Below are 19,816 nucleotides of genomic sequence, written 5' to 3' on the forward strand. Positions count from 1 at the left end.
GGTATTGACAGTGTTGACGGACACACGACAGTGTTACAGACACCTGACAGTGTTCAGGTGTTGGACAGGTGTTGACGGACACACTGACAGGTGTTGACAGGACACACTGACAGGTGTTGGACAGAGTGTTGACAGTAACACTGACATGTGTTGGACGGGTGTTGGACAGATGTTGACAGACACACTGACAGGTGTTGGACTGGTGTTGGACAGATGTTGACAGACACACTGACAGGTGTTGGACTGGTGTTGACAGACACACTGACAGGTGTTGGACGGGTGTTGACAGACACACTGACGTGTTGGACAGATGTTGACAGACACACTGACATGTGTTGGACTGGTGTTGACAGACACACTGACAGGTGTTGGACAGGTGTTGACAGACACACTGACATGTGTTGGACATGTGTTGGACAGGTGTTGACAGACACACTGACATGTGTTGGACATGTGTTGGACAGGTGTTGACAGACACACTGACATGTGTTGGACATGTGTTGGACAGGTGTTGACAGACACACTGACATGTGTTGGACTGGTGTTGACAGACACACTGACAGGTGTTGGACAGGTGTTGACAGACACACTGACATGTGTTGGACATGTGTTGGACAGGTGTTGACAGACACACTGACATGTGTTGGACAGGTGTTGACAGACACACTGACCAGAGCACGTCGAAGCCACTGTTGGCGGCGACCCTCTCAGGCATGCTGAGTGTGTGTGTGGGGTCCACGATGCCCCAGCGTGGGTCTGATGGCTTCTGCTTGGCAATACCTGAACATAGGTGATCAATCAAGCTCAGACAGACAGGACGACATCCATCACATCACCTGTAAAACCTGTTCCTACATGTTGGAAGGCTGTTGTCTTTATAATTCACAAGTTTATTCCCTCAGATCACTGAAGTATTTTATTAACTACATTAAAACGTCCTCCTATTGGCCCACAGTCTGTCCATCCGACGGGCTTTTATTGTGAAACAACTGCAGCAGCTTCACAGAACTCAAAAAAATAGCAAAGTAGAAATAACAGAAGTTAATAGAAACTGTATAAAAGCATCAATGATATGAATATTAGAATATTCCAACAGACACTTCAGGTAAAATGAAAACAAACCTTGTTAAATCCCATTTTTACCTGTTTTTTGCCTTCAGAGGTTCAAAGTCAAAGATGGCGACTCCGGTGGTCTCGCTGCCAGTCCCTGCAGTCGTAGGAACTGGACACAAAAACCCACGAAGAGAAATCATGTGGTCTGGCCCCGCCCACTCACCTGAGCTAACCGTCCTATCAGCTTCAGCCTCAGTGGTAACCTGTTGAGTTTGTTGTTACCTGCGATGAGCGGCTTCAGAGCTCTGGTGATCGGCTTCCCCTTCCCGATCGGAGCGTTGACAAAATCCAGGAAGTCGGCGTTGGGGTGACACGCGTACAGGTTGGCTGCTTTGCAGGTGTCAATGACGGAGCCCCCGCCCACCGCCACAAACGCGTCGAACGAATCGTTTTTAACAAATGAGATGGCGTCTTTAAAACTGCAACATGGAAACACAGATTAGTGGACCAGTGAGTACGATTCTATTTCAGATAAGGGATAAGAATCAGCCAATCAGAGACCAGGATTTTCCTGCCAGTGTGTTTACCTGATGTATGTGTCTCACCTGGTGTCAGTGGGCTCCACCCGGACGTTGTCATATACTTTGTACCTGACTCCGTTCTTGGCCAGAGACTCCAGGACAGCTGTCACCGGAGGGAGACGGGCCAAGTTCCTGTCCGTCATCAGACAGACGTTCCAAGCTCCAAGGTTCTGAAGGTCCTGCAGGAGAACCGGGAGAACCAGGAGAACCGGGAGAACCGGGAGAACCGGGAAACACCAGAAAACAGAATCACAGAAACAGACGAGTCAACACTGAAAACGAGGTGGTCAGATAAAAGTGAAGTGATAAAAGTTTTACAGTTTCCAGGTTTATACGGTTCTTTCTTGAAATCAGACAAATGTAGAGAAACGAAGAGAAGAGTGAGAAATAATAATAATAATAATAATAATAATAGTAACAATAATAATAAAAATAACAATAGTAACAATAATAATCATAATAATAATAACAGTAACAATAATAATCATAATAATAATAACAATAGTAATAATAATAATAACAATAACAATAGTAATAATAATAATAACAATAGTAATAATAACAACAATAATAATAATCATAATAATAACAATAATAATAATGATAGCTATAATAATAACAATAACAACAATAATAATAATAACAATAGTAATAATAACAATAATAATAATGATCATAATAATAACAATAATCATAATAATAACAATAATCATAATAATAACAATAATCATAATAATAACAATAATAATAACAATAACAATAATATAGAGAAAACTGGTTTCAAACTGCTACTTTCATATTGACTAACTGACACTAACTGTATGCAGAAAGTAACTGATGATGAAGATGATGTCTGCTCACCATGCCGATCTCTCGGCTGACTCCTTCTCCATATCTGATGTTGGAACTCGCCATCTGACACAAACAGCAACACAACAAGTCACAGAGGGCGTTTGGTTTCCTCGAAGAGACACTGAATTTACATCTCTGAGGACCTCTACGACATGCAGCTGGTGGACGGAGGCAGCAGCAGGAGTCAGATACTTTTAGTTTAGTCCAACCAGGTGTGTTGTGATGTTTACCTTGAGCCCTCATTAGTTCTGTGTGTGTTCACCGGTCAAAGCAGGTGCTTTGTTTCACAGTTCACGTCTCACCTCTACTACTGCCGACATGTTGATGTTCAGAGTAACGAGGATCTTAGTGAACTGGGAACTGTTCTGATCAGCGACTAACTCACTTCACGTGTAGACACCACATATTTGATGAGTTCCTGTTTTTAACTGACACGCTGTCCCAGTGGTCACGTTAAAACGAGTTTAACTTTCTGTCATCTTTAAATGTTAATGTTTTTCTTTGTTTTTCACATCCTTGTGTTTTTTCTTGCAGCGAACAAACATCAACAGCGATGAGCTGCTGAAATCAAGCTCTTTTATTTTTTTTTAGCAGAGTTTGGTGTGAGTTACCTCGAAGGCGTAGTCTGTTTTCCGGACAGTGCATGTTGCAGCTACAGCACCTGCAGGAAAGACAAACCAATTCGTGACAATATCAGAGCATATAAGTGATAGATTAACAGGTAATATTAATCCATTAATCTGAATAAATATCTGATGAGAGAAGTGGAGATTAATAATCTATAGTTTGTTCTAAGACCACTCCAACCGGTTAAACTGAAATTAAATTAAAAGAACAAACTTCTCGTGTTAAGGAAGATTTCAGTCAATAAATCACTGATTGATCAGTTAAACATTAATAAAGCAGTGGATCAGATCGTGTGTGTGTGTGTGTGTGTGTGTGTGTGTGTGTGTGTGTGTTAAACAGCAGGTACCGTGGTGGAAGGTGTTGGAGTGTGCAGGACATCTGCACCTGTTCACAGACAAACACAGGACACAGCAGAAGTCCATTAAAACTCTTTAAATTTAATCACAGTTGACTGTTTGACTTCATTAAACTTTCACAGCTCGAGTTCTAAAACTACACGGATGAAGAAGGAATCAGCTGTTTGAGATTTAGGCCTGAAAACAGACCTTTGTGCAGCAGATTCAGACCTTAGATGGTGACAGATCACGTTGTAAAGTTCCGGTTCCAGTGTGGAACCTGATCCGACCTCACGGAACCTCCTCACTGTTCCACATGTTGTGTTCACGTTTCAAACAGACGAACCCTCAGTGAGGAGTTGTTTACGGGATGTTTCTGCCGAACTTCTCTAAAATGACTCATTTAAACATGTAATCAAACTTACGCCGCGGCCTCGAGCCGCCGGAGCAGGTGAACGACTCGGTCTCGTCCCGCCATGACCCGCACGGACCCGCACAGACCCGCAGGAACCGAAGTGGAGTCGGGTCAACGAAACCCTATTTCCGTTTTACTTTTCAATATAAAAGAAGAGAAATACTCTGCTTCCGTTTCACATTTCAAAATAAAACAGTGAACTCTGCTAATTCAAGATTCAAAAAACTTTATTGATCCCAGAGGGAAATAGTTTTACCTCATTCCAGATGTTCTCAACACAGAAAGAAAGAAGAGGAACCAGAACCAGGAAAGATCCACATCAACATAAATACACAATAACATCCAAACAGAAAACTGTCAAATAGATGAATGAAAATGGGTCAACATGTAGAGGGTCCAGCTGAGAGGAGGATGCTGTCCACAGTCCTCTAAATCCTGGACAATCCCAAATCTGCTTAGAAATAAACAATAAATTCTTACTTTACTACCTTAAATTTATGTTAGTGTTTATCTTTACCCAGATTAAGAGGATTAGATGACAGTTAATTAATTAATAAACAGATTCCGACCTTTTAAATATCTACGGTTTGGGTTTGTTAGAGTTTACTCTGTGTAATTTAGTAACACGTAAAAACCACCTGTCTAATAGGAAAGTGTTTGAATCTGGATCCAAAGTCCTTCTGAGTGGAGTTCGGATGTTCTCTCTAGGTGCATGTGAGGTTAACTGGTGACTCTGAGTTGTTTGTCTCGGTGTTGGCCCTGTGACAGACTGGAGACCTGTCCAGATGAACCGCACCTCTCATCCAGTGACCGTTGGGATTCACTCCAGCAGCCCTGTAATTCCTCAGAGGACAAACAGTTAGGATGATGGACGGATGTTTTCCAAGGATTAAACCTAAAGCAGCAGATGAATTAAAGGCAGTATTAGCTTATAACACCAAAAAGGCTTCATGTCTCAATGTCCATGAATGTTTCTATTCATTTGTCCTAACTCTGGGAAATGCTAACTTTGTAATTATATTTTACTATTAAACTAATTCATTTACATTAGACATTCATTTACCCATTAATTGAAGAGACCTCTAAAGCAATTGTTTCCTCTTTAAAGCTCCCAGTCCACTAGTGTTTCCATTAATTAATATATTAATTAATATTTTTAAATTCAGATCAAACTGATGATTTCTTCAGATTCAGACACAACAGTACGTGCTTTGAAGCCTTTGTTTGTTTTTCCTGTTGTAGTGGGATAAACAGTAAAAGGTCAGAGGTCACACACACACTTCCTGATGATCTTTAGTTTTCCAGTAAACACGACAGTTGTGTTTATTAGTGCTGCCGAGTCCTGACATGCCGACCTTTAAACAACGCTTCAGAAATGTTCCTGTGTTTCATTTCATTTGTGCCTGCAGGTCCAGACTCTGGACTACGGCGACCTTCAAGTGCAAAACACAACAACAATTCACCAATTCAAGGCCACTGTACTGAGCCCTGAACTCTTTCAAACCGTGACGATAATTATAATAATAATACTAATGAAACGACCCATTAAATGTTTAATTATTGCTGTAAAATAAAACTCAAAGAACAAAATGAAAACATGATCTACTTTTTGAACTAGAGATTAAAGGAGCATTCCCCCACGTCATGTCAGTCTCTCAGTATAAAAACCAGAAGTCAAACTTTATGCACAGAGACCAGTAATTAGTCAGAGCCCTCCTCGGTTTCGCCTCCAGAGCCTCGTTAACTACCTGACAGGAACTCTCCTGTTGTTTGTGTCCAGCTCATGTCGATGACTCAACTGTCAGTGTTTGGTCTGGTTCAAGTCGAACCGACTCTGTCAGCCGTGTCGCTGTCCCTGCGTCCTCTGGGAGACACTCGGACCCTCATCAACGCCCACGAATCGTGTCCTGACAGAAACACAATCAGAGAGCAGCTCCACTTCTTCAACCTGGAGTAGTTTGACACAGAACTTTCTCATCTTGATTCTTCTGAACAACAGAGTCCAGAAAACTTTCTTAATCATTCCACTGGCTCTTTGTAACCAAACACCAGGAGGAGGAGCCTCAGGGGACAGGTGAGGCAGGGAAATAATACTGATACCTGGGTGAAAGACAATCTATAGAAAACACCGAGCAAATTTAAATAAGATCCAGTCACTGAGACAGTGACAAGTATGGGAGGACGCTGCTGAGCATGCTCAGTGGGCCCAACACCACAGAGGCATTAGGAACATCTGGGTGTGGAACAATGAACATTTGGAAACCAGTTCTCCTTCATCGATCCAGGATCACAGCCAAAGACCAGTTTCACTGTTTCAGCTGTTTCAGCTGTTTAAAGATGAACGGAGCTGAAACAATCAGCTCGGATCCTGAAGCTGGATCAGACTCCGACTGGAACAGGAACGGAGCCTCTGACGTTTGTTTTCCTCAGTGTCACAGCGTTTTACTAGACGTCCACTGATGAAGGTCAGAGAGTGGCTCAGAAAAAGGTCACCTCTTCATCATCGTGATCGTCACCGGGCGCCTCCAGCAAACAGGAAGTGAACAGGAGCCAAGATACAGCAGTAGTACCAGTAGTACCAGTATTACTACTAGTACTACTACTAGTACTACCAGTATTACTACTAGTACTACTAGTACTAACAGCGATAATAATATTTAAAGTCATGAAGAAGATGAACATTTAACGATGAAATGAAAACTCAGTGACACTTCAGTTTCATCATCCTCATCCTCATGAGTCCCGTTCTCACTGAGCATGTGCAGCCCCCACCTCCCTCCCCACCTCCCATTTCTATAAAATAGAATCATCTCGGGTCTTTTTCTATTTTTCTATTTGAAAACGCCGAGACACAGGACGATCAGGTGAGAGAACACTTCCTATTTCCTCTAATGAACAGGATTATTATGGAGGTCAGTTTGTAATTAATACTAATAAAACTGAACTTCTTATTTTTATTATTATTATTTCTAAATAACATTTATTCAAATATGTTGATTAGATTTTAAATTGCTGAGCTGTATGGAAGATTTATCATGCCTAAAGAATCCACCTGTGGAACCTTTGACCTGCGTTCAACATTGGTCTGAAGCCTGAAGAACATTTATCTCAGTGGTTGTTTCCAAAGTGTGAAATTAAACATCTGAAGAGAAGAACTCTGCTGAGATCAGGTCTTTTTATGGTGAATTGATCTTTGTCTTTATTGGGTTTTTAAAAGTGATTTAAAGGTTTTACTTTTATTGACAGTGGTCATGTTTCACTTTGTGGATTCAAGTCTTCTGGTTTCACAGTGACACAGAGAACTGGAAATAAAGAATCTGTATGAATTCAACATGTTTAACATCCACTCACTTTCAGTCTAATCACCGATCAATAGAATCTGATCATTGATGAACAATAAACCTGCGGTCTGTGGGTTCCTACTCCCTCACTTTGTCTGTGAAGGTGTCTCTGCCCTTTCTCTTGTCTTGTGCTGCAGCTTGTTCCTGCGGACATGAAGCTGAATGTGCTGCTCTGGTTCGTGGCTCTGCTCGGTCTCGTCCTCCCCCGTTCCGCTGACTCTCGACCCTCTGTGGCCCCCGCCAGTCCCCGGCTCCTCCTCCTGCCACGGCCGCTGCTCCTTCGCCTGTGGGAGGAGTTCTCCCTGAGGCTGGGTGGAGGAGGTGCCGCTCCGGACCTCCCCCCCTCCTCATCGTCCTCGTCGGTGACCCGGGCTCTGCCGCAGCAGCACCGGGAGCTGGAGGAGCGGGTGGAGAAGGAGAAGAGGTCCGACGAGCCTCCCATCTCTCTGGATCTGACCTTTCACCTGCTCAGGGAGGTCCTGGAGATGGCCCGGGCCGAGCAGATCGCCCAGCAGGCCGACAGCAACCGCAAACTGATGGATGACTTCGGGAAATAAAGAAAGAGGCTTTTAATTAAATGAATTTCTAATATTTTATAATTTATAATAATTCATGTTTTCTCTGCAGCTTCAAAACAGAGAGAGAGACAGAAAGAGAGAGAGAGAGAGACAGGGAGAGAGACAGACAGGGAGAGTGAGAGAAGACACTAAACAGAGTCAATAAAAAACCTTTATTAAGAATTCAAAGAATTAACTTCTCACAGGGTTCAACTGCTGAGTTCTACTAATAAAAAGATTGTTTGACTGTTCAGCACAATGTGAAGAAATAAATGCAAACAGATGTTTTCATGAGGTGATGGATTTATTTCCCATCAACATTGACAACACTGAAAAATGTTTAAAAATGATGAAATAACTGCAGAAAATGAGAATTACCAAAAAGAATAAATACGTATGACAGCTGTTCAATAGATAATTATATAAAAGAATGTCAGTGAGGATTTTCAGGTGGTCCAACATTCTGGATTCTGACCTCAGGACACGTGAGGATTAATGCAGGAGAAAAGTTCATCGTCAGAATCAGACTCATTTTTAGTGAAATTTAGTCATTTATCAGATGCTTTGAGTTTGGAACAAGATGCAGAGTTCTGGTTCTTGAAAACTGAGTTTGAGGCAGCGTCGGTCGCTCCACCGTCGTGGAACCACTGAGCTGAAATGCTTCTCTTTTGAAGGGATGTGAGCGAACCACAAGACGTCATTTGCTTATTCAAACAAATGTGATTGTAAACGTTCACTGACCTGTGTTCATTTTAAAGATTTTATGATGAAGCTGAACCAGAGGTGAAAAGTTACTGAACACATTTACTAAGATTTCTCTTCTTGTTGGAAGCACTACTTCGAAAACTGTTTAAACCAAATCAGTTTTATCAGTCAAACTTTACTTATTTACTATATATCATGTTAATAATCTGAATCCACAGAGTAACTGAACTTATTAGATGAATGTACAGCAGTTGATCAGATTTATAATTCAACCACAAGAGGCACAATCCAGTGTCATGTTCAGGAAGGACAGCCGCAGTAAAACATTTACCAAACCAATCATGCAACTCATCAACACAACGTCCATATCAAGATTCAAGATTCAAGATTCAAAAAACTTTATTGATCCCAGAGGGAAATTGTTTTGCCTCATTACCATTGTTCTCAAAACAGACAGAAAGAAAAGGAACCACAACCAGGAAAGATCCAACACCAACATAAATACACAAACATAAATACACAATAACATCAATACCGAAAAACTCAATATATATACAGAATATGTAAATAGATAAATGAAATTGGGTCAATATATGCACAGCAAGGTTATGACAGTATCACTACCCCCACACCTTACAGAGGGGGGAGGAATTGTACAGATTGATGGCCACAGGTAGAAAGGATCTCCTGTGGCGCTCTGTGGAGCATTTAATGTTAATAAATCTTTGGCTGAACGTGCTCCTCTGTCCAACCAACACACTGTGCAGTGGGTGGGAGGGATTGTCCAAGATTGAGAGGAGTTTGGACAGCATCCTCCTTTCAGCAACAACATGTAGAGGGTCCAGCTCCACCCCCAGAACAGAGCCAGCCCTCCTAATCAGTTTGTTTAGTCTGTTAGTGTCTGACACCTTCATGTTGCCGCCCCAGCAGACCACAGCATAGAAGATGACACTGGAACCACAGACTCATCAAACATCCGCAGCATGGTGCTGCAGACGTTGAAGGACCCGAGTCTCCTCAGGAAGTACATCCGGCTCTGAGCCTTTCTGTACAATGCTGATGAGTTTTTGGTCCAGTCCAGTTTGTTGTCCAAGTACACTCCCAGGTATTTGTACTCGGACACGACCTCCACCTCCTCCCCCTGTATAGAGAGAGGGACGACAGGACTCCCAGATTTCCTGAAGTCCATCACCAGCTCCTTTGTTTTGTTGATGTTCAGTTGCAGATGGTTGAGTCCACACCAGTCAACAAAACTGTCCACCACTCTGTACTCCGTGACATCTCCACCCTTAATACATCCAACAACTGCAGAGTCATCAGAGAACTTCTGAAGATGACAGGACTCTGAGTTGTACCTGAAGTCTGAGGTGTACAGGGTGAAAAGGAATGGAGACAGAACTGTCCCCTGTGGAGCACCTGTGCTACAGATCACAGTGTCAGACACACAGTTCTGCAGGCGGACATACTGTGGCCGGTTGGTGAGGTAGTCCATGATCCAGGAAATCAGAGGAGTGTTGACTTGCATGTTTTTTAATTTCTCTCCCAGCAGTGCAGGTCAGATGGTGTTGAATGCACTGGAGAAATCAAAAAACATGATCCTCACTAAGCCCCCAGGCTTGTCCAGGTGGGTGTAGGTGCGATGGAGAAGGTGTATGATGGCGTCATCCACTCCAATATGGGGTTGGTAAGCAAACTGGAGGGGATCAAGTGAGGGTTTAACCAGAGGTCGGAGGGACTCCAGGATCAGCCTCTCAAAAGCCTTCATGATTTGTGATGTCAGAGCCACAGGTCTGTAGTCATTGAGGACTCTGGGACGTGGCATCTTATTCACTGGAACCAGGCACGACTTTTTCCACCCTAGAGGAACTCTCTCCAGGTGCAGGCTGAGGTTGAAGATGTGTTGGAGAACAACACATAGCTGAGGAGCACAGGCTTTCAGCACCCTTGGGCTGACTCCATCAGGACCTGCAGCCTTTGTGGGGTGAAGCCTGTTCAGCTCTCTTCTCACCTGCTCAGCTGAGATTGTTAGGGTGGTAGCTGAGTCGTGTGGGGGAGGGACTGAGGAGCAGTTGGTGAACTGAAGTGGGCTCTGTGGATCAGCCTGGAATTGATTGAAGAAATTATTCAATTCATTGGCTCGGTCCACAGTCCCCACAGTCTCCTGGCTGCTGGACTTGTAGCCAGTGATGGTCCTCATGCCCCTCCAAACCTCCCTGGTGTTGTTCGGTTGAAGGCGTTGTTCCAGTTCTTTCCTGTAAACCTCCTTCCCCTCCCTGATCCTGACAGACAGCAGTCTCTGGACCCTCTTTGCTGCCTCCCTGTCTCCTGATCTGAATGCCTTCTTTTTGTCATTCAGGATGGCTTTGATGTCCTTAGTGACCCAGGGCTTATTGTTTGGGAAGCAGCAAATGGTTTTTGTAGGTACGTGGGTGTCCACACAGAAATTAATGTAGTCAGAGATGCAGTCCGTCAGTCCATCAATGTCCTCACCATGAGGTTCACAGAGAGTCTTCCAGTCTGTCTCTTCAAAGCATCCCTTCAGGGCAAGGTTTGCCCCCTCTGTCCACCTCTTTACAGTTTTAATGGTGGGAGGCTGCCTGTGAACCAAAGGTGTGTATTGTGGGAGGAGATGTACCAGGCTGTGATCCGACTTTCCCAGAGGGGGGAGGGCAGTGGAGCTGTAAGCATCTTTAACATAGGCATACATCAGGTCCAATGTCCTCTCCCCCCTGGTGGGACAGCTCACAACTGGGTAAAGGTAGGAAGTGTCTTATTGAGTGTGACGTGATTAAAGTCTCCAGAGATCATAAAGAAGGCGTCGGGGTGTCTGGTCTGCAGGTTGGAGGTGACCGTCTGAATGACGTCACACGCAGCAGCAGTGTTAGCAGATGGAGGAACGTAAACAGATTAATATGGAGTGAGAAAACTCTCTGGGCAAATAATATGGACGAAGTCCCACAGCCAAAAGTTCAATATCAGGGCTGCATACCCGCTCTTTCACAGTTACATGACCAGGATGGCACCACCTGTTGTTAATGAGAACGGCGAGCCCCCCTCCTCTCCTCTTACCGCTCTCCTCTCGCCTCCTGTCCCAGGTCACGGTGCTAAAACCGTCTAAATTAACACTGGAGTCAGGAATACCATCATGCAGCCATGTCTCTGTGAAACACATCAAACTACACTCTGTAAAGATTTTCTCCATCCTCACTAGAGCTGTCAGTTCGTCCATCTTATTGTCCAGTGATCTCACATTACCCATAATCAGAGAGGGGAGATGAGGTTTGAATCTTCTCACCTTCTCTCTGAACATCGCTCTTCTCCGTTCCTTATTTCCTTTTTGCTGTTTTTTGCCTCCTCTACATCCCCTCGTTGTCCTTCTTCTGATCTCCTCTGGAATGTTTAAAGTTTGATCTTTTACTCCGGTCGTCCTCAGTAAGATCAGCTGATCCCGGGTGTAAACAAAGGAGCTGGCTCCATGGTGATGAAGCAGCTGTTGCGCTCCGGTCTTTCGGATCAGTGAGAGAATGAATCCAAAGGTAAAAACTGAGATAAAAACTCTCTCGAACAACATGATCTGAGAGGGTAGAACTTAATTTCAAAACTAGTTACTTATCAACACAAAAAGAATAAAAATAATAAGATAAAAATACAGAAAAAGACATCACAAGATGAGAACAGCGGTAAATCGGCTGCAGCAAGGCTCGCGCCTGCGCACTGATTTGATATCAAGACCAGGGAGCAGGTGGAGGAAGATATAGAGAGGTGGAGGTGTCCTCTGGAAAGCAGAGGTTAGCTGCAGTAAAACAGAATACATGTGTGAATGAGAGGGAGCAGAGGTAAAGAAGCTGCAGGACTTTAAGGACTTAGGGTCAACACATGTCAGGTGTTTGAGATAAAGTCAGATTGAGTTGGTTCCCAGGAGAAACTGGGAACATATCAGTAAATGATGCTGAGGTCGGAGCTGCCAGGCAGGAGGTGTAGAGGAAGAACGAAGAGGAGGTTTATGGGTGTAGAGAGAGAGTACATGGAGTTAGTTGGTGGAGGATGGAGAGGATGAAGAGGATGAAGGGGACAGGGTTAAATGGAGGAAGATGATTCACTGTGGTGACGCCTGAAAGGAAACAGCTGAATAGAAAAGAAGTTGTTCAGATTTCCGCTGTTTTTTAAACCCAGTGATTCTTAATAGACTCTTAAAATGACCATAAATGACGTACATTTGAGTGAACTACTCCTTTAAATCAGAAGCTGGAAAAAAGGAGGTTTCTACTAAAACTATTTATTTAACAAAACACTTTTTCAATGAATAAACAAACTAAAATGTTTTCAATTCTCTGATTCCAAAGATTTTTGTTAAACGTCTGTTAAACAACAAATTCTAATTTTCAGAAATTAAAATAACAAAGATTCAACAACAGGCAGTTCTGCTGAGAAGGACACTGGGTCCTGAACTGGGTTCTCTGGCTGTACTGGTTTTATTTCTGATTGAGCCAGCTGAAGGAGAAGACGTGTTTGGGTCCATCTCTGTCGTCCGTCTCGTTCTGATCAGACTGAACCTGCAGCAGGAGAAGATCAATCAATAAGTGCTATGAACAAGAGTGGATCACAAACCTACAAACTGGTCTTCTGTTTCTCTGTGTGTGGAGTCTTAAACTTCCCAGCAGCACCTGAACACAGAGTGATGTCACACCTGAGAGGCAGGGCTAGCAGTAGGAGGGGGCACAGGAGGCGGGGCCTGGTTGGTTGACGAAGGTGTGGGGGGCTTGGGCTGTGAAGTCACAATGGGAGGAGCCTCTGGTGGTCTATGTGGAGGCGGTGCTGAGAGCTGAACTCCTGGAGTCTGGACAGGTGAGAGAGGAGGTTGCTGATTGGCTGCGAGTCCTGCAGCTGGTGCAGGTGCAGAATGCTGCGACTCAACTCCACTTCCTGACATCGCCCTGACCTCCACCTCATCTTCGTCGTCTTCATCGTCATCGTCTTCATCAGCTGAAGAGAAACACAGGATTAGCTAGAGACTAACAGGCTAATATGCTAACAGGGTAAGCGTGGAAGGAACGTGTACATTAGGACGCTAACACATTAGCATAGAGCAGCTCAGCGAGATATAACACAGTGGATGGATGGGAATACAAACACTTTGGTACACAGCATGTTATGCTAAATGTTGGCTCTTTAGCTTTAGCTTCAGGCTAACCCTTTAGCTGCTATCATGTAAATCGGAGTGACCGACTCTGGTCCTCACGGACCACAGTCCTGCTTGGTTTCCATCTATCCATGCCCTAACCACTGCCGATTACCAACCGGAAACTAATTCTGACTGATAGTTGCTCCAAGTAAATCTTTTATTAGCATGCATCATGTGCTAGCATAAATTATATAGGAACTGGTATCTCCTGTTAAACCACGAGCCTTACCTATTTTATATGCTAACATGTTAGCATATTAACATTTTAGCATGCACCCCCTCACTCGTATTAGTTAAACACTGAGTGAATGCTAATAACATCCGCAATAACAGAACATCCTCTTAGCTATGCTAACATGCTGACATAGTGATGTATTGATCTTCTGGTCTCTGATTGGTCAGTACATTTGATGAAGTCGATGCTAATTAGCGTTCTCCTCTGATGATCAAAGTTTGCCTTGAAGTGATCCATGTTCTCGTAGCCAAGTTGGAGTTTATCCAGGTGAGACGTGTTGGTGCCGTCCACGATCCTGATCAATAAAACTTTGTTAACACATTAGAACTTTAATAAAATCGTCGTCGTATGTTGACGCTGCAGACAGATGTTAAATACTCACTTCTGTAGCAGAGGTTTGGCGTTCTGTGGGAGACAAATCCAAGTTACTCATCACATCAAAAAATGGAAAATCTGATCAAAAATCATCTTTTACCTTTTTAAATTAGCTCATGGTGAACACGTTCAACGTCACATTTTATTTTAGTGTTCCCCAGAAAGATTAAATAAATAAGTAAAAACTACTCCTACTACTTTACAAGAACCATGTGATAGACTAGACCTGGTTAACTTCCTGCCAACCTGGGTTAGTTAACTCGTCTTGGTGTGTTCTGGTTCACCTGCAGAAACAGGGCCATCTCAGACTCATCCATAGTCTGGATGGCGGTCTCCAGCAGCTTGGCAGTGTTGTCCAGGTGGTCACTATACTTCCTCCTCAGACCTCGGATGTAGTCTAGTTTCTCCTCCTGCTCAGAGTTGATCCTCACTGTCATCTCACCTTTTTTTTCCTCCAGAAGGGCAAACAGGTGATCAAATGTCTCGCACACCTTCGACTTTTGTCTGCGGCCGTTCTCCTGAAAACACATTTAAATGTGGTAAATCCAGGTAAAGCAGGAGCACAGACATCGTTAGCTAAACCCCAGGTAAAGCAGGGGCACAGACATCGTTAGCTAAACCCCAGGTAAAGCAGGAGCACAGACATCCTTAGCTAAACCTTAGGTAAAGCAGGGGCACAGACATCGTTAGCTAAACCCCAGGTAAATCAGGAGCACAGACATCCTTAGCTAAACCCCAGGTAAAGCAGGGGCACAGACATCGTTAGCTAAACACCAGGTAAAGCAGGAGCACAGACATCCTTAGCTAAACCTTAGGTAAAGCAGGGGCACAGACATCGTTAGCTAAACACCAGGTAAAGCAGGAGCACAGACATCCTTAGCTAAACCTTAGGTAAAGCAGGGGCACAGACATCGTTAGCTAAACACCAGGTAAAGCAGGTGTGCAGCAGCTGAATGAACTCACGTCTACAGCTCTGCAGGTTTCCTCAAGATGACTGATGATGGCCTGAATCCTCTCGTTGTTCCCGACTAACATGGAGATACAGTCGGTGAGCTCGGCCTACACACAGACATTTAGCGAGTTGAAAGCGAATCCACCTGTTTCATTCACTCATCAGTGGGTGCTGATGTTCACCTGCAGCACTTTACCTGCCGCAGCCCACAACCTAACTGTATGTACCTGCAGAAGGAGAATGTCTGTGAGTGGGTGGTAGCTGATGTAAGTGTGTGTGTTGTTGACCTTTTGCTGGGTGAACACGCTGTTCAGCGGGGCGACTTCACAGTCCTTGTGGTTTCCGAACACCTTACACAGGGAACAGGTGGGGACGCCGCAGGTGACGCAGTAGATGTTGATCTTCTCGTCTTTGTGGTCCTCACACATCGGCTGCTCCAGCTTCGGCTCCACAGACGGTTTACTGCTGATAGACAGACAGGCAGAAAGAGACAGAGAGACAGGTGGACAGAGAGACAGGTGAACAGAGACAGAGAGACAGGTGAACAGAGACAGAGAGACAGGTGAACAGAGACAGAGAGACAGGTGGACAGAGACAGGTGAACAGAGACAGAGAGACAGGTGGACAGAGACAGAGAGACAGGTGGACAGAGACAGAGAGACAGGTGGACAGAGACAGTGGGCGTTTCAACGTGTCACCTGCTCCGACCGCTCTCTGATCTATAAAACACGTACGACATTAAACTAATAACGTGGAACCACCGGGCGTCAGTGTCTCTGTCCAACTGATATAGTTCGGAACTCAGACACAGTCTCAGTGTTTAAGTCTAGGCTGAAAACCTATTTATTTAGTCAAGCATTTTTTCTAAATAGATTTGGGAAGGACTCATGGACGTAGAGCATTATGGTGAACTGGTATGTTTAGATGCTGTCTTCCCAACTCTCACTGATCACTCAGGTTTGTTGATGGTGAAGTGTTTGGTTGCTCTACATCCCAGTGAGCCCTCATCTCTGTGTTTCCTTCTGAACCCACCCTTTTAGTTAGGCTGTCATAGTTAGTCCTGCCGGAGTCCCTGCTGCACTATTCTAAATATACATTCACGTCAAACTTTGTCTCACTGTGAATACAACTAACTGCAATCTCTCCTCTTCTCTCTCTTTCTCTACCTCTCTCTTTTCCCTCTTCCTGTCTCTGATTTCATGATTCATACACATTCACTGTTCATGTACTGTTCTTTGGTTGTTTAAAGCTGCTTTGTGACAATGTCAATTGTAAAAAGCGCTCTACAAATAAAATTGAATTGAATTGAATTGAATATAAAATCAGAACCCAACTCGGTTCTTTTGTCCTGAACGTATTTATCTCAGCTCGTCCTCTGATCTGTGTCAGTATTTCTGTACAAACTAAAATAATCCTGCAGCCGTCTCACTGACCTACATTTAAAAATAGAGTCTGAGTGTCACAACTTGCAGCTAATGACAGAAACACCTGCAGACGACAACATAGGAAATTCAAACGTGACGTGTAAACAGAAGATTTACCTGGTTGCTCAGGTAAATAATGACACTGGTGACGTTAAAGAGCTCAGGAAGCTGACTGTGGTTTTTTTTTTTTATTTCTTGTTTCTGGGTTTGAACCTGAACTGAACTTTAACCAGGGCCAGATCCCAGTGAATGTGTCAGTGTCGTTATTTCCCCTAAAACCTTCCAGACGGCTGAAGTATAGTATAAGTATAAATATCAAAGTTTCCAATATTTTCTGAAACTGAATTATTAACATAGTGAAAATAAAAACAATATTTTCTGTGTTTTTGTGTTTGACACAAATTTAACACAGATTTTAAGGAAATTTTAGGAAGTAAATTTCAATTCTTAAGTTTGAGAGTGAAACTGAAGGATTCTTATATTTCTCTTTAAATAAGGTGAATATTTTTATTTTTACCAGTGTAATAAACAAAGTCTCTGTAAGATCACATGTAGTCTTGCAGTCTTGTCACGCACACGGCAGCAGGAAGCTTTGATGATTACATCTGATTGGTTCATGTCACGCTGTCTTATCACATTCGGTGTGTGATTTTACATCTTTGAATGAATCTTTTCTTCTTCTTTGTGTTTGTAGAACTCGTGTCGTGTTTCGTGTTTCCTGTTTGTGGCCGTCCTCAAACTAAAAACATGTAGTTGTGAACATGATCCAGGTCCAAGCTGGACTCTGGTTCTTGTGAAATCCAGACTCACGTGAGTAGATGGAAACTAGAGCTCAACAGTGTCGACACAGTTTAAAAACACCTGAGATCCTTGTACCACTACCAAAATAAAAGCCACAATGTCACACCTGAATTAAACATTTGTGTGTTTATGGGTGAACTGTCCCTTTAATGACGTGCCATCCTCAGGTGTGATACACCTGTACACACACTGCACGGAGAGGATGTATTGATGACTTTCTCCTCAGTGTTTCAAAAGAGTGTTTGAAGCATCTGACTCGGTCCCCAAAACACAAGGCAAGCATGTGCATCCAGGTGCGTACAGGTGTGTTACCTGGTGGTCCCTTGTTTGTACATGTCGATGATGTTCTCCACCAGCAGGTTCCTCTGCAGTCCGTAAACCCCGTGTCTGTCCAGGACCACCTCATGTCGGCAGGACGGGCAGCGGAAACGACCTCCAGACGTCACCGTGGAGCCGCTCCTCGTTGACAGGTAGGGATTGGACGCCTGCAGGGGGTGGGGCATCAGGCAGGTAGACAGGTTGATACAGGGATTGGTCATGTTAGTTTATTCAGAGACTGGCAATCAGATTCGACCACGAGTCGAACCAGATTCAATCACAAGCAGCACAAAACATCCTGGTTTGATGTCAGTAGAACATCAGTAGAACTCAGACAAGTTCAGTTTAGACTTAGGTTTATTTTGGAAGTGTTGACGTGTATCAGCGCATGTAGAACAGTTCAAACTGAATAAAGTAGAAACCAGTGGAAACACATCACTGATCTCAGTTTTGATTCATTTCTACAAATGTTTGTCAGATTTTTCAGAACAAACATGAGGCGAGTTTTAAAACTTATTTCTCTGCTGTGTAGCTCCAACATTTGATTTTTATTTCTAAAGGTTCAGTTTGAGAAGATGAATTATTCATGAATCAAGCTGAACGTGTTGGATTCTGCACAAACTGATTCACGAGACTCAAACCTTCATGTTATCAACAGCATCCAGTTCAACACTGGTTTAAATACTTGAAATGACTGGAATACTGCAGTATTTATACTTTTTAGAGCATGTAGAGTAGATCCCAAATGTCCCTTCAGAGATTAATAAAGTTGAACTTATCTTATTTTAGACAAACAAGTCTAAACAGGTAAAACGTTCCATTATTAGTTGACATTTAGTCAAACTGTCCCATCAAAGCAACTGAACTCTCAGTGATCGACTCCTGTTTACAGCAAACACACAGACGTTTAGACAGCCGCCACTGGTTCACTGTGACACTAAAATCATGATGATTCTGGATGAAGTTCTGCACTCTCTTTGTCCTCTGGTTTCTCAATGGATTTCTGGAGGTTATTCTGAAGACACCGACGTCCTCAGGAAGTTTCTGGTCAGTTTGTGTTCCCACTACACACAGTATAATGTACTGACGTGTGGAAATATAACACTTCACATATTTATACAGCAGAACTTATTTAAAACAGTGTCTTCATTAGTTTGTCTGTTTGATCTGTTTACTTTTGCTTGTGCTCTTTTCTTTTTTCAGTTTTAGTTTCCAGGAGGCTGAAACAGTACGATTTGTGATTTTTGGCCGTTCTGCTCTGTGCACACGTTTAAAGTCGATGTGGATTGTGGAACTAATGAGTAAATGTCTCTTTGTGTCATTGAACACACCAATATGGAGCCGCTGCTCGGCTTCACCATGTAATGAAAACAGCACAGCAGCGAGTTCAACTGGACCAAACACACTCTGAAACCCAAGGTAAAAAGACCCGAGCGTGGCCCTCACCTGGAAGACGTCGTTGGCACACTTGCGGCACAGGTTGTGTTGGCAGGGCAGGATGACCACCGGCTTGGTGAACATCTCCAGACAGATGGGGCATACGAGCTGTTTCTCCAGACTCTCCATGATGCTGGATGAGGAGCTGGAGAGGAAGACAACGGTGACCTGGACACGACGGGGGAGGACGGGGGAGACGTGAATAAAATAAAGAAAAAGCAGCAGCAGACAGGAGCTGTGGTGTTGTGACGCTGCTGGACTCTGTGTGTGTCTGTTTTTAGACGGACGGACGTAAGCTGCTGTCCACATGTCCTTATATGTCAAAGGTCAGGAGAAGGCATGACAGAGCTGGGAGGGAGGGGGAGGTGGAGTAACAGGACAGAGTTTATTAAAGGGACAGTCCGCATCTCTGTCCAAGGAGCTGAGGAGGCTGCAGCTCCTCCTGCAGGTCAAAGTTCAGGTTTCATTAGAACTGGATCAGTAACAGACCAGGATCCTGCTCTGACTGCACCTACACCCCCCCACTCCCCCACCCAACACACACACACACACACAGAAACAGGTGTGAAGACGTGTTTGACTGCTCATCAATTATTTATTCACTGTCTAATTAAATTCATGCAGAC

The 19,816-nt window shown here is 43.7% G+C and overlaps 3 protein-coding genes across 4 annotated transcripts in view; 1 reads left to right on the top strand and 2 right to left on the bottom strand.

The window, feature by feature from the left end:
• The window catches only part of LOC113163911 (hydroxyacid-oxoacid transhydrogenase, mitochondrial-like), a 4,493-nt gene extending 492 nt beyond the window's left edge, over positions 1-4,001 (bottom strand). The window contains exons 1-7 of the mRNA XM_026362966.1: positions 3,874-4,001; positions 3,460-3,497; positions 3,098-3,147; positions 2,496-2,549; positions 1,659-1,813; positions 1,336-1,532; positions 1,144-1,222 (exon numbers count right to left, since the gene is read on the bottom strand). Coding sequence (XP_026218751.1) covers positions 1,144-1,222; positions 1,336-1,532; positions 1,659-1,813; positions 2,496-2,549; positions 3,098-3,147; positions 3,460-3,497; positions 3,874-3,926 — 626 coding nt within the window. The 5' untranslated portion in view covers positions 3,927-4,001. The remainder of the gene's footprint in view (positions 1-1,143; positions 1,223-1,335; positions 1,533-1,658; positions 1,814-2,495; positions 2,550-3,097; positions 3,148-3,459; positions 3,498-3,873) is intronic.
• A 3,102-nt stretch (positions 4,002-7,103) lies between these two features.
• On the top strand, positions 7,104-7,761 carry LOC113164104 (corticoliberin-like). The gene has a single exon (XM_026363237.1). The coding sequence runs from the start codon at positions 7,357-7,359 to the stop codon at positions 7,759-7,761; it is 405 nt and encodes a 134-aa protein (XP_026219022.1). The 5' UTR covers positions 7,104-7,356.
• Positions 7,762-11,789: 4,028 nt separating this feature from the next.
• Positions 11,790-19,466, bottom strand: LOC113164095 (E3 ubiquitin-protein ligase TRIM63-like). 2 transcript variants are annotated; one of them, XM_026363227.1, is made up of 9 exons: positions 19,200-19,466; positions 17,748-17,920; positions 15,498-15,672; positions 15,222-15,317; positions 14,543-14,776; positions 14,266-14,288; positions 14,054-14,178; positions 13,154-13,449; positions 11,790-13,019 (listed from the first exon to the last, which is right to left on the bottom strand). In XM_026363227.1, exons 1-9 carry the CDS (start codon positions 19,317-19,319, stop codon positions 12,939-12,941), a joined length of 1,323 nt encoding a protein of 440 aa, XP_026219012.1. In that variant the 5' UTR covers positions 19,320-19,466; the 3' UTR covers positions 11,790-12,938. The 2 variants fall into 2 exon arrangements, with proteins under 2 accessions (XP_026219012.1, XP_026219011.1); XM_026363226.1 differs by having other exon boundaries at positions 15,498-15,675.
• Positions 19,467-19,816: the final 350 nt, after the last annotated feature.

The sequence above is a fragment of the Anabas testudineus genome, chromosome 17 (genome assembly GCF_900324465.2).
Source record: "Anabas testudineus chromosome 17, fAnaTes1.2, whole genome shotgun sequence".
In the NCBI taxonomy this organism is placed as follows: domain Eukaryota; kingdom Metazoa; phylum Chordata; class Actinopteri; order Anabantiformes; family Anabantidae; genus Anabas; species Anabas testudineus.